The sequence below is a fragment of the Zonotrichia albicollis genome (genome assembly GCF_047830755.1).
Source record: "Zonotrichia albicollis isolate bZonAlb1 chromosome 34 unlocalized genomic scaffold, bZonAlb1.hap1 SUPER_34_unloc_1, whole genome shotgun sequence".
NCBI lineage: Eukaryota > Metazoa > Chordata > Aves > Passeriformes > Passerellidae > Zonotrichia > Zonotrichia albicollis.
The window spans coordinates 220,341-235,003 of NW_027428338.1; the positions used below are offsets into that span (position 1 = coordinate 220,341).

Sequence of the window (14,663 nt, forward strand, 5' to 3'; positions counted from 1 at the left end):
CCCATGAGAGGGGGAGAAGCGCCCCCTGGCGGAGGGGAGGGCTGGGACCCCTCCCCGGGGGGAGTTTGGGGGTCCCGGCGGATTCGGGGGTCCCGGGGGCGGCGCAGGAAGAGGCGGAGCCGCTGTACGAAGTATAGAACCGTGTATTCCTCTGTGCGCGGCGGGGGGGGCGGCCCGGGGGGGCTCGGAGGGATTCGGGGCGGCTTTTGGGGGGGTCCCGGCAGGACCCCGGGGGGGGAGATCCCGACGCCAATCGGGGCTCTCGAAATTAAAAAATAAACCCAAAGAAATACCCGGGGATTGGGGAAGGGGGGCGAGGGGGGGGGCGGTAAAAAACCGATCCGAGGTTGGGAAGGGGAGCGGTTTGAGGGGGGGGGGTCCCACACCCCACGCGGGGGGGTCCCGCGCGCCCCCCGCGCCCCCCCACACGCGCGCCGCCCCCCCGGTTCCCGCGGCGGGGTCGAGGGGGGGGACACACACACAGAGAGACCACAGAGGCGCCCCCGCTGCGGCGGGCGGGGTCGGGGGGGTCGGGCGGGTGAGACCCCCCCCCCCGGGAATGGCGGCGGGGACCGGGGGGGGTCGGGGGGACACGCGCGGAGACCCCCCCTCACACGTAATACTCCTTGTCCTTGTTGCGCCGCGCTTTGCCCGGCGCCTTGGGGGGCGCGGCCGCCGCTTTCTCCTTGGGGGTCCCCGCGGGCGGGGTCGGGGACGCGGCCCCGGGAGCCCCTCCCGGGCCCCCCCCGGGCGCGGCGGGGGCGGCCCCGATGTAGTGGCGGCTCTGGTCCACCTGGTAGGAGCCCTCGTCGCGGTTGCGGTACTTGTACATGGCGTAGAGGAGGATGAGGATGCAGAGCGCGGCGGCCGCCACGATGCCCACCACCATGCCGGTGGTGCCGCCCGCCTCCCGCACCACCTCCACCGCTCCGGGCGCGGCTGTGGGGGGCACGGGGGGGCGCCGGGTCACGGGAGGAGCCGAACCCCCCCCGCGCCGCCCCCCGCCGCCCGCGCCGCCCTCCCGCGGGTGCCGCTCGCCCGCCGGCACCAGCCCGGGCGGAGCCGCTCCCGCCACCGTGGGCTCGGTCCCGGCGCCGCGCGGCGCGGCCGTGGCCGCCGGAGGGGCGGCGGCCTCGGGGCTCCCCCCGCCCCCCAGCCCCGCGAAGTCCTCGTCGTCGGCCGGCGGCTGCTCGGGGCCGGGAGCGTGGCCGGGCTCGGGTTCGGGGTCCGCCGCCTCCCCCGAGGCGAAGCCCGAGGGCTCGTCGCAGTCGGGGCCGCAGCCCGGGGGGGCGCGGGGGGCGGCGGGGGGCGCGGGGGGGCCCGGGGACGCCGGCAGCACCAGCTCCCCGCCTGCGGAGACAGAAACGGGACGGGGGGACCCCCGTCAGCCCCCGGCGCCGCGCCCCCTGCGCCCCCCGACCCCCCCCCGCCGCCTCCGGCCGCCTCCGCGCCAGCTCCGCTCTAAGGTTACTTATTTCTTTCTTTCTTTTTTTTTTTTTTTTTTGCATTTTTTAGCTAATTCCTCCTCTACTTCTTTTTTTTTTTTTTTCCTCGGTTTTTTTTTGTTTTTTTTTTAAGAGCAAACCGCGGCGCTGCCGTCAACTTACATCGCGGGATGGGGCCGGGTGATTTTAGCGTGGAGGAAAAAGAAATTGCAGGAAGGAAGGGAAAGCACACAAAAAACGAGAGAAAGAGAAAAAAGAGAAAAAAAGAACAAAAAGAAAAGAAGAGAAGAGACACTCGGTGAGAAGGTGCCGCGGCCACCCCTGCGGCGCCAGCGCCCGGCCCCGGCCGGCCCCGGCCACCGCCGGCCACCACTGGCCACCGGCCCCCGGCCATCAGCCACCGGCCATTGGCCACCAGCCTCGGATCCATCCGTCCATCCATCCGTCCATCCATCCATGAACCATCTGTCGATCCCTAAATCCATCCATAGATCCTTGAATCCATCCATCCATCCATCCATCCATCTGTCCATCCATCCATCCGTCCATCTCTCATTCCTTCCATCCGTCCATCCATCCATCCATAAGCCATCTGTCCATCCCTAAATCCATCCATGGATCCCTGAACCCATCCTTGAATCCATCCATCCATCCATCCTTGAGTCCATTCAGCCATCCCTAAACCCAGCTGTGTCCATCCAATCCTCATCCATGTGTCCATCTGTCTTTGATTCCATCCATCCATCCATCCATCCATCCATCCATCCATCCATCCATCCATCCATCATCCATCCTCCATCCATCCATCCATCCATCCATCCATCCATCCATCCATCCATCCATCCATGTGTCCATCCGTCCATGTGTCCATCCATCCATCCATCCCTAAATCCGCCCCTGCAGCCACCTGGCCACATGTCTGTGCACCCTCAGATCCAGCATCTGACCTCAAATCTGCTAATCCATCCATCCATGCGTCCATCCTTGTGTCCATCCATCCATCCATCCATCCATCCATCCATCCATCTATCCATCCGTCCCTCCATCCGTCCATTCTTGTGTCCATCCATCCATCCATCCATCCATCCATCCATCCATCCATCCATCCTTCAACCCATCCACCTATCCGTGTGTCCATCTGTCCATCCACCGGTCCAGCTCTCCATGGATCCACCCATCCATGTGTCCATCCATCCGTGCATCCATCCCTGGATCTGTTCCCATCCATCCATCCATCCATGGACCGCTGTCCATCATCCATCCATGGTCAATTGTCCATCCATTGTCCATCCATTGTCCGTCCACTGTCTGTCCGTTGTCCGTCCATGTCCATCTGTCCGTCCCCCACTCCTCCCCCTTCCCCTGACCGCTGCCACCACTCCCCCACAAATCAGGTTTTGGGGGATTGGAGTGTCCTGGGGACACCTGTTGGGGACATCCAGGTGTCCAGGTGACACCTGTGGGTGCTGGGTGTCCGGGGGGTCTCCAGTGTCCAGGTGACACCTGGGGGTGTCCAGGGGGTGTCACCGTGTGACACTGGGGGTGGGGAAGGGTCCTCGCCGAGGTCCTGGTGGCAGCACAGGTGTGACAGCGCAGGTGTGACAGCGCAGGTGTCACACGGGATGACCCCAGACCGGGGCATCCTCCCTGTCTGTCCAAGTGTCCGAATGTCCGAATGTCCGAGTGTCCGTCCGTCAGGGGAAGCAGGGGGTGGGGGTGGGGCCTGCACAGCCCCTGAGCTCAGGTGTGCGCTCGGAATGGGCGGGAACACCTGTGCAGGTGGGGGGGCGGGGCCACAGGTGGGAGGGCGTGTGCAAGGGGGGGCACCTGGGTGTGCAAGGGGGGCACCCTGATGTGGGGGGGGGCTGAGTTTGTGGGGCAGGCATGAGTTCAGGTGTGTGTGTGAGTTCAGGTGTGTGTGAGCTCAGGTGTGTGTGTGAGCTCAGGTGTGTATGCACACCTGTGTCTGTGAGGGTGTGAGCAGCTCCTGTCCAGGTGTGTGTGAACAGTTCAGGTGTATGTGCACACCTATACAGGTGTGTGTGAACACTTCAGGTGTGGGTGTACCTGTCCAGGTGTTTGTGAACAGTTCAGGTGTGTGCACACCTGTGCAGGTGTGTCTGTGTCTGTGTGTGTCTGTGTGCACACCTTTGTAGGTGTGTGCGTGTGTGCACCTGTCCAAGTGTTTGTGAACAGTTCAGGTGTGTGCACACCTGTGCAGGTGTGTCTGTGTCTGTGTGTGTCTGTGTGTGCACACCTGTCCAGGTGTGTGAGCAGCTCCCGTACCCGCGTGTCCCCTTGCCGTGAGCAGCCTGGCATGTTCCTTGCTCACACGCGTGTGCAACACCTGCATACCCCTACACCTGTGCGTGTGCACTCCCCACACCTGTGCGTGTGCACACCTCCGCCGGGGGGGTTTGGGGAAGAGCCCCGGGCTCTGCGGCCGTGCCACACGCGCGTGCCAGGCCGTGCCACACGCGCGTGCCCGGGGCCCCGGAGCAGCACCCACCTGTGCCCGGCTCACACTCCTCCAGGTCCTCGTCATCGCTCGGACACTCGGCCGAGGCCACCAGCAGATCGTCCGTGTTCTGGGGGGGACATTGGGGGGTCAGTGCGGGCCTGGGGACCCCCAAACCCCCCCAGAGCCCCCCAGGACACAGGGAGGGGTGTCAGGGGTCACCTGAGCGCACCCAGGTGTGCGGGATCCAGCGCCTCTCTGGGGTCCCCCCATACCTGCCCCACTCTCAGCCCCCCTACCCCCCATATCCGGCCCTTGGGACCCCCCATCCTTCCCCAAATTCCCTGAAGACCCTCCCCCCTTTTACCCCTCATCCCCCATCCTTGGTAGGACACTCTCACAATCCCTCCCCCCTCCCAATTCCCCACTCCCCATTTACCTGTCCCAGTGCCACCCCCTCCCCTAAACCCCCCCACCCACCATATCCAACCCTGCAGACCCCAGACCCCCTTTTAGCCCCCATCCTTGGTAGGACACTCCCTCAATCCCTACCCCCCCCAAATTCCCCACTCCCCATTTACCTCTCCCAGTGCCCCCCATCCCCTAAACCCCCCTACCCACCATATCCACCCCCCAGACCCCATTTTAGCCCCCCTCATCCTTGGTAGGACCCTCCTTCAATCCATCTCCCCCAATTTCCCACTCCCCATTTAGCTGTCCCAGTGCCTCCCCTTCCCCTAAACCCCCCCCAAATTCACGACCCCAGACCCCCATTTCCACCCTCCCCATTTACCTGGGCGACGGTGTCGCGCAGGGTGGGCGAGCGCCCGCGGCGGGTGGTGGTCGTGGCCATGGTGGTGGTGGTCTCCATGATGGTGGTGGCCATGTCGGGGGGCGCGGGGGTGGCGCCGGGGGGCGCGGGGGGCGGCGGGGGGTCCCCCACGAGCCTCAGGTCCCCCTCGAGCCGCACGCGGGGGTGTCCCTCGGCCGCCAGCGCCAGCAGCTTCAGCCCGTTGTAGTAGAGCCCCGAGAGCTGCCCCTGGAAGGGGCGGCCGCGGTCCCGGCCCCCCACCCGCACGCGCGCCTGGCTGTTGAAGATGGTCAGCTGCCGGCCTGGGGGGGAGAGCGGGGGCTCGCACACCTGGCACACCTGGTCCCGGCTCACCTGTGCCACCCGTGCCACCTGTGCTACCCCAGCAATGTCACCTCACTCACACACATCTCCCAGCTGGTGGAGAGGGGCAGCTGCCGGCCCCGGGGGGGAGAGGGGAGGGCTTGCACACCTGGCACACCTGGTACCAGCTCACCTGTGTCACCTGTGCTACCCCAACAATGTCACCTCATCCCCACTCACATCCTCCTGGCTGGTGGAGAGGGGCAGCTGCCGGCCTGGGGGGGAGAGCGGGGCTCGCACACCTGGTATTGGCACACCTGTGTCACCTGTGTCACCTGTGCTACCTGTGCTACCCCAGAAATGTCACCCCGACATTGTCACCTCACTCACACACATCCCCCTGGCTGTTGAAGACAGTCAGCTGCCGGCCTGGGGGGGAGAGCGGGGGCTTGCACACCTGGCACACCTGGTACCGGCTCACCTGTGTCACCTGTGTCACCTGTGCTACCTGTGCTACCCCAGAAATGTCACCCCGACATTGTCACCTCACTCACACACATCCCCCTGGCTGTTGAAGACAGTCAGCTGCCGGCCTGGGGGGGAGAGCGGGGGCTTGCACACCTGGCACACCTGGTACCGGCTCACCTGTGTCACCTGTGCTACCTGTGCTACCCCAGAAATGTCACCCCGACATTGTCACCACAGCCACAAATATATCCCCTCAGCTGGTGGAGAGGGGCAGCTGCCGGCCTGGGTGGAGAGTGGGGGCTCGCACACCTGGCACACCTGGCACACCTGGCACTGGCACACCCGGCTCACCTGTGCTACCCTGACATTGTCACCCCAACACTGTGACCTCAACGCCATCACCCTGACACTGTCACCCCACACTCACACACCCTCTCATGGATGGAGACGGGGGGTTCACACACCTGGCACACCTGACACACCTGGCACATCAGGTACCGGCTCACCTGGCTCATCCTGACACTGTCACCCTGGCACTGTCCCATGGATGGATGGGGCAGCTGCCCGCCTGGCACGGCCTTATCCCCACACCTGGCACACCTGGCACAGCCTTATCTCACACCTGGCACACCTGGCATGGTCTCACCCCACACCTGGCATGGCCTCACCCCATGTGGCACACCTGGCACGGCCTCACCCCACACCTGGCACACACCTACACACCTGGCACGCCCCCACACTGCCCCACCTGCCTCACCCTGCCACGCCCACCCTCCACCGCCCCCCGCCCACACACCTGGGCACACCTGGGTGTGCCTGGCACGAGGAGCTGCCCCGCCCCCCCTCCCACCCCCACCCCCCTCCCCCCCCGGGCAGTTAAAGGGACCCCAACGCCCCCCCCGGCCCCCGGCTCCGCTCGGGCTCAATTCGGCCAATTTTGGGTCATTTGGGGCGGGGGGGGAGGGGCAGGGACCCTGCCGGGGCGGGGCCGGGGCGTGCGAGGCTGGGGCGGCTCCTGTGCACACCTGGACACACCTGTGCACCTTCCTCACACACACCTGGCCTTGTGCACACCTGGTGAACACCTGGTGCACACCTGCTCTGGTGTGCACCTGTCCTTGTGCACACCTGTCCTGTGCACACCTGGCACACACCTGGTGCACACCTGGTACATGTTCCAGCCATGGCATACACCTGGTGAACACCTGGCACACACCTGGCACACACCTGGTGCACACCTGTCCTGTGCACACCTGTCCTGTGCACACCCGGTGCCATGGCTCAGACCTGGTGCACACCTGGTGAAAATTCCAGCCATGGCACACATCTGGCACGCACCTGGTGCACACTTGGTGCACACCTGTCCTGTGCACACCTGGCACACGCCCCAGCCGTGGTGCACACCTGTCCTGTGCACACCTGTCCTGTGCACACCTGGCGCACGCCCCAGCCGTGGTGCACACCTGTCCTGTGCACACCTGTCCTGCGCACACCTGGCGCAGCCCCGGCCCCGGGCAGTGCGGGGCAGGTGCGGGTTAGGGGGTTTAGCGGGTTTATGCGGCTTTAGGGGGGCTCTGGGCTCAGCGCGGTTTAGGGGGGCCGTTAGGTGCGTTAGCATCCCTTTAACCAGGTAATGAGGGGGCGGGGCAGGGGCTGGCCCCTCCCCCAACACCTGGGCTCCATCCCCGGACACCTGGGGGGGGTCCCTGGACAACAGGGTCCTCCGGGACCTGTGGCTCCTGGACACCTGTGGGGCCCAGGTGCTGCGACCCCCAAATATCGGGGTCCTAAACGCCGGGATCCCCGAACACCTGGGACCCCAAACAGGTGGGTCCCGCACACCTGAGTGCCCACATTCCAGGGCGCCCAGGTGTGGCGGTGCCCAGGTGTGGGAGCCTCCAGGTGTTGGGGGGATCCCAGACACTCCCCAAATTCAGTGGCTTCCAGACACCTGGGACCCCAAAAATATCTCTGGGTGCCGGCCACAAGCGGGTGTGCCCAGGTGTGGGGGGCGCCCAGGTGTGTGGGGGCGGTGCCCAGGTGTGGGGGGTGCCCAGGTGTGGGGGGCGCTCGCTGCCGTTACCTTTGTCGAGCAGCCACTCATCGACCACCCGCCCCAGGCGGAAGGGGATGCGCTGCCGCGCCAGCGCCAGCCGCTCGCTGTCCCCGCTGCCTTCGGAGGGAGGAGAAGAGCGTTACGGGGACACGGGGCAGGGCACGGGGACACCGGCACGGGGTGGCACCGGCGGGGGCATCGGCGGTGGCGGCACGGCTGTGTCACCGTGACACGGAATGGTGGCACTGCGGCATTGGCGGCGGCAGCGCTGTGGTGGGACCGTGGTGTCAGCGGCATCGTTGGTGTCACCGTGATGGGACCATGGTGTCATTGTTCGTGGCATCATTAGTGTCACCAAGTTGGGACTGTGGTCTCAATGGCATCGATGGTGTCACCAAGATGGGACCGTGGTCTTGTCATTGGTGTCACCATCAGTGTCACCAAGATGGGATCGTGGTGTCATTGTCAGTGGCATCATTGGTGACCCAAGATGGGACCGTGTTCTCAATGGCATCATTAGCGTCACCAAGATGGGACTGTGGTCTCAATGGCATTGTTGGTGTCACCAAGATGGTACCATGGTCTCATCATTTAGTGACCAGCTAGTGGCACTCTTGGTGTCACCATCAGTGTCACCAAGATGGGACTGTGGTCTCATGAGTTAGTGGCCAGTTAGTGGCACTCTTGGTGTCGCCATCAGTGTCACCATGATGGGACCATGGTCTCATTATAGTGGCATTTTTGGTGTCACCATGGTGGGATTGTGGCTTTGCCATTGGTGTCACCATCAGTGTCACCATGGTGGGACCATCATTACTGGCACCAATGGCGTCACCATCAGTGTCAGCATGGTGGAACTGTGGTCTGGCCATTGGTGTCACCATCAGTGTCACCATGGTCTCACCATTAGTGCCACCACTGCTGTCATCATGGAGGGACCATGGTCTTGCCACTGTTGTCACCATCGGCATCACCAGTGGCACCATTTATGGCAGCCCGGTGTGGCCACACTGTCACCACGCTGTGACCGCGGCCTCATCCCTGGTGTCACCATCAGTGTCAACCATGATGGGATCACGGTGTCACCATGAACGTCACCATGGTGGGACAATGGTGTCACTGACAGCGCCATCAGGGTGTCACCATTGGAATCACACTGGCGTGGCCACAGTGTCACCATAAGTGCCACCACCAGTGCCACCATGGCAGGACGATGGCACAACCATCATGCCACCTTTAGTCCCACCACAGATGTCACTGGTGGTGCCACCACGCCGTGACCACGGTATGACCATCAGTGTCACCACAAGTGCCACCATCAGTGCCACCATGGTGGGACAGTGTCACAACCACCATGTCACCTTTAATGCCACCACAGATGTCACTGGTGGTGCCACCACGCCGTGACCACGGTGTGACCATCGGTGTCCCCACAGCCGTGACGCCCCTGCTGATGTCCCCAGCCCTGGCCGTGGCGTCACCGGGGTGGGGGTGGCCCTGGGGGGGTTTATGTGGCCTTTAGGGGGGCATTAGCGGGGGAGGGGCAGGGGGTGTGGCCGTGGGACCCCTCGTTAGCGCTGCCTCGTTAGTGCCCTCGTTAGGGGGGACCCTGGGTGTCCCCAGGCACCTGGGGTGACCCCGGGGTGTCCGAAGGTGCCATGGGGGGCTTGGGGGTGCTCTGAGGGTGCCCTGGGGTCCCTACAGGTGCCATGGGGGTGTCCCAGGGGTGTCCCTGAGCACCCTGAGGTGCCTTGGGGTGTCCCAGGGGTGTCCCTGTGGTGTCTCAAGGTGCCATAGGGGTGTCCCCAAGCACCTGGGGTGTCCCTGAGTGGTAGCTGGGGATACCTGGGGGATACCTGGGGGTACCTGGGGGTTATCTGTGGGGTCTGTAGGAGCCCTGGGGGGTACCTGGGGGGTACCTGTGGGGTCTGTAGGAGCCCTGGGGTGTCCCTGAGTGGTACCTGGGGGTACCTGTGGAATCTGTAGGAGCCCTGGGGAGCACCTGGGAACACCTGTAGGGTTCTTTAAGAGACCTTGGGGTACCTGGGTGTACCTGGGAGGTACCTGTAGGGTCTGTAACAGCCCTGGGGGTACCTGAGGGGTACCTGGGGAACACCTGTAGGGTCTGTAACAGACCTGGGGGTACCTGAGGGGTACCTGGGGGTACCTGGGGAACACCTGTAGCCTCTGTAGGAGCCCTGGGGAACACCTGGGAACACCTGTAGGGTTCTTTAAGAGACCTTGGGGTACCTGGGGGTACCTGGGAGGTACCTGTAGCGTCTGTAACAGCCCTGGGGGTACCTGAGGTGTACCTGGGGGTACCTGGGGAACACCTGTGGCGTCTGTAGGAGCCCTGGGGAACACCTGGGAACACCTGTAGGGTTCTTTAAGAGACCTTGGGGTACCTGGGGGTACCTGGGGGTACCTGGGAGGTACCTGTAGCATCTGTAACAGCCCTGGGGGTACCTGAGGGGTACCTGGGGGTACCTGGGGAACACCTGTAGCGTCTGTAACAGACCTGGGGTACCTGGGGGTACCTGGGGGTACCTGGGAGGTACCTGTAGCGTCTGTAACAGACCTGGGGGTACCTGGGGAACACCTGTAGCATCTGTAGGAGCCTAAGGGGAACACCTGTAGGGTCTGTAACAGACCTGGGGGTACCTGGGGAACACCTGTAGCGTCTGTAGGAGCCCTGGGGAACACCTGGGAACACCTGTAGGGTTCTTTAAGAGACCTTGGGGTACCTGGGGGTACCTGGGAGGTACCTGTAGCATCTGTAACAGCCCTGGGGGTACCTGAGGGTACCTGGGGAACACCTGTAGGGTCTGTAACAGCCCTGGGGGTACCTGAGGGGTACCTGGGGGTACCTGGGGAACACCTGTAGCGTCTGTAACAGACCTGGGGGTACCTGGGGAACACCTGTAGCGTCTGTAGCAGCCCTGGGGAAACACCTGGGCCATCCCTGGGGGTGTCTCTGGGGGCCCTGGGGTGCCCGGGGCGCGGCGGGGGGTACCTGGCGGGTAGCGCTCGTGCAGGGGGCCGCCGTCCACCTGGAGCGTGGCGTTGCCGCCGCTGCGCGTGAAGCGGACGACGTGGAAGCGCCCATCGCTGACGGCCGCCCCCCGCTCCTCCAGCGCGATGTCCTCGGTGCCCACGTTGAACAGGACCCCCACGGCCCCCTGAACCTGCAGGGTGGGCACGGGGGGCGCCGGTGGGTGCCCTGTCCCACCTCCCCCAATTCCCCCCCCTGCACCCCAATTTTGGATGCTCTTATGAGGCAAAAAACTCGCCAAATTTGGCTTTTGACAGGAACCCACAGAGCCCCCCCGCCTTCCCAGACCCCCAAACCTCCTCAAGACCCCCAGACCCCAATTTTTTCCTCTCCTGCAGAGCTTCAGGATGTCATCAAATCCAACCTTTAGCAGGAAGCCCTGGAGCCCCCCATTAAACGCCCTGCACCCCAATTTTGGCTGCTTTTACAATGCAGGAAATCACCAAATTTGGCTTTTAACAGGAACCCACAGAGTGCCCCCTAAACCCCCTCAGGACCCCAAGACCCCAATTATTTCCTTCAGGATGTCACCAAACCCAGCCTTTAGCAGGAAGCCCCCCAGGATCCCCATTAACCCCCCTGCACCCCAGATTTGTCCCCTCTCATGCTGTGGAGCTGAGGGAAGTCACCAAACCCAACCTTGACCAGGAGTCCCCCCAAACCCCCCCAGGACCCCCATGAAGCCCCCAACCCCTAATTCATGATGCAGAACTGCAGGAAATCACCAAGTCCAGGAACCCCTGGAGATCTCCTGAAGATTGCCTGCACCCCCAGCACCCCCAGACCCCAATTTCTGAGCCCTCATTACAATGTGGAGCTGCAGGAAGTCGCCGAGCCTGGCCACGCTCTCCATGCACAGGAAACACTCCCAGACCCCCTAAACCCCCAGACCCCTAAACCCCCCTGTACCTGCAGCCCCTCCCAGCCCCTCCAGCACCCCCGTACCCCAATTTCTGACCCCCCCTTACAATGTGGAGCTGCAGGAAGTCGCCGAGCCCGGCCACGCTCTCCATGCACAGGAACACTCCCAGACCCCCTAAATCCCCTAAACCCCCAGACCCCTGAACCCCTCTATCCCTCCAGCCCCTCCCAGCCCCTCCAGCACCCCCGTATCCCAATTTTTTTGCCCTCCCTTACAATGTGGAGCTGCAGGAAGTCGCCGAGGCCGGCCGCGCTCTCCACGCGCAGCAGCACCGCGTCGCGCTGCCGGGTGCTGAAGCCCAGGGCCAGGCGGTCAGCGCGGGTGCTGGGCCGGTCATTGGGGGGCCACGTGTAGGTGATCAGGGCCCCCCCCTTGCCGAAAATGTACGTGGTGCCCGCTGGGGGGGGGGAGAGAAAAAAATGGCGGGGTCAGGGGGGCAAGAAAAGGGGAGCCAGATCTGGGGGTGGGGGGGATTTGGGGGTCGCTGAGTGCAGGGGGACCCCCTGGAATTTGGGGACTTCAGGAGGGACCCCGGAGTTTGGGGGTGAATTGGGATTTTTGAGGGGGGACCCCAGGGTTTATGGGGAATTCTGAATTTGGGGGAGGTCCATGACATCCAGGGGGGACTCTGAGGAATGGGGAGGGGTCTGAGAGCTGGGGGGGGGGCTCTGAATTTGGGGGAGGGGCTGTGGGGCCATCAGGACCCCCCAATGTGTGGGGGTCCCTCATGTAACCCCCCCAATGGCCTTGCAACGAGGGCTGAGGGTGCACAAACACATCCAAAATATATCCAAAACAGGCAAAAAACACCATAAAACCCCCAAAACCATCCCGAAACAGCCAAACACACACCTAAAAAACACCAAACACACCCCAAAAATGCCAAACACACCCCAAAAAATGCCAACACACCTAAAACCATCACAAATCACCTCAAAACCACTCAAAACCCAAAACCCACTACAAAACACAAAAAAAAACCCCCCAAACACTCCCCAAACCACTCCAAAATACCCCCAAAACACTCAAACACCCCCAAAACCACCTGAATGCACCCCAAAAACCATCACAAAACACCAAAAAAACACCCCAAAACCACCCCAAAACCACCACGTGACCCCCACAGGGCCCTCCCAAACCCTGCCCGGGCCTGGCGTGAGGAGGAGGAGGAGGAAGAGGAGAAAGAGGAAGAGGGGGAGGAAGGCTGTTCCAGGTTCCCAAGGCAGCGAGGAGGAGGAGGAGGAGGAGAAGGAGGAAGAGGCGGTGACAGGGGAGGAGGAGGAGGGGGAGGAAGGCCAGGCTGAAGTACCCGCGAGCAGCTGGGGAGGAGGAGGAGGGTGAGAAACAGGAGGAGGAGAAGGAGGAAGAGGAGGGGAGGAGGGGGAGGATGAAGGCTGTCCCACCTTCCCAAGGCAGTGAGGAGGAGGAGGGGGAGGAGGAAGAGGAAGGAGGGGGAGGAGGAGAAGGGGGTGAAGGAGGAGGAGGAGGAAGAGGGGGAGGAAGGCCATCTGTGTCCCTGTCATGGTGAAGAGGAAGTTGAGGGAGTGTGAGGCTGAAGATGAGGATGATGATGATGATGAGGGTTTTGGGGTCCCTGAGAGGATGAGGAAGGCTGATGAGGAGGGTGATGAAGGCTCACTGAGCTGGCTGCGGGTGAGGAAGGGCCGGTGGATGGACATGGGGAGGAGGAGGATGAAGGTGATGGTATTGAGGGTGATGAAGGCTCATTGTGGTGCCCATGGGTGAGGAAGGGCGATGGCGATGGGGAGGATGAGGAGGATGATGGTGAGTGGGATGAGGATGAAGGTGAGGATGATGAGGAGGATGAGGAGGATGATGTGGACGATGATGTGGGCGATGATGAAGGCTCACCATGGCGCATGTGGTTGGTGGCAATGGGGAGGGTAAAAAGGATGAGGATGAGGATGATGAGGAAGGTGAAGATGAGGATAAGGAAGGTGAGAATGAGGATGGGGATGTTGAGGATGATAAGGAAGGTGAGGATGATGGTGAGGATGGTGATGGGGATGATGAAGGCTCACCATGGCGGCCACAGGTGAGGAAGGGCGCGCGGTTGATGGCGATGGGGAGGATGAGGATAACGAGGTTGATGATAAGGGTGATGATGAAGGTGAGGATGATGACAATGAGGATGAGGATGAGGAGGGCTCACCGTGGTGGCCGCGGGTGAGGAAGGGCGCGCGGTTGATTGGCCATGGGAGGATGAGGATAAGGATGATGAGGATGATAATAAGGAAGGTGAGGATGATGACAATGACGAGGATGACGATGAGGATGAGGATGAGGATGAGGATGGCTCACCGTGGTGGCTGTAGGGTGAGGAAGGGCGTGTGGTTGATGGCCATGGGGAGGATGAGGATAAGGAGGTTGATGATGATGATGATGATGATAAGGAAGGTAATGATGATGATGAGGAAGGTGAGGATGATGAGGGCTCACCGTGGTGGCCGCGGGCGAGGAAGGGCGCGCGGTTGATGGCGATAAGGGAGGATGAGGATAAGGAAGATGAGGATGATGATAAGGAAGATGAGGATGATGACAATGACGATGACGATGATGAGGATGAGGATGAGGATGAGGATGAGGATGAGGAGGGCTCACCGTGGTGGCCGCGGGTGAGGAAGGGCGCGCGGTTGATGGCGATGGGCGCCGTGCCGTGCCGCCCGTGGAAGTGGTGCACGTGGTGCGTGGTCGAGAGGCTGGAGGAGACGCGGGCGGGGCGGGCGGGGGGCACCAGCACCCCCAGCACCCCCAGCACCCCCAGCGCCCCCAGCGCCAGCACCCCCCAGCGCCCCGGGGCCCCCCCGGCCCCCCCATCGGCCCCTCAGCGACCCCCCCCCATCCGGCAGCGCCGGGGGGACCCCAGCGAGGGGGACCCCAAATGGGGGGAGGAGCCCCCGGATGGAGATGGAGGGAGAGAGGGGGGAGCCCCCAAATTTGGGGGGGGAGGGGGGGAGGGTGAGGAGGGAACCCCCAAATTAGGGGTGGGGGGGAAGAGAGAGGAACCCCAAATTTGGGGGGGTGGACAAAAAGGGGCGAGCCCCCAAATTTGGGGGGTGGAAAGAGAGAGGGGAGCCCCCAAATTTTGGGGGGGAAAAAGAGTGAAAAACCCCAAACTGGGGGGGAG

At 62.9% G+C, this 14,663-nt stretch overlaps 1 protein-coding gene across 1 annotated transcript; it reads right to left on the reverse strand.

Moving 5' to 3' along the window:
* Window positions 1-125: 125 nt before the first annotated feature.
* LOC141727313 (neurexin-2-beta-like) lies at window positions 126-14,359 on the reverse strand (the record flags this gene model as incomplete). The annotated part of the gene is made up of 7 exons (XM_074533747.1): window positions 126-1,350; window positions 3,955-4,033; window positions 4,697-5,016; window positions 7,569-7,658; window positions 10,555-10,726; window positions 11,731-11,912; window positions 14,138-14,359. Coding segments are annotated over 7 exons (1,805 nt in total), but the record flags the coding sequence as incomplete, so codon positions are not given.
* Window positions 14,360-14,663: the final 304 nt, after the last annotated feature.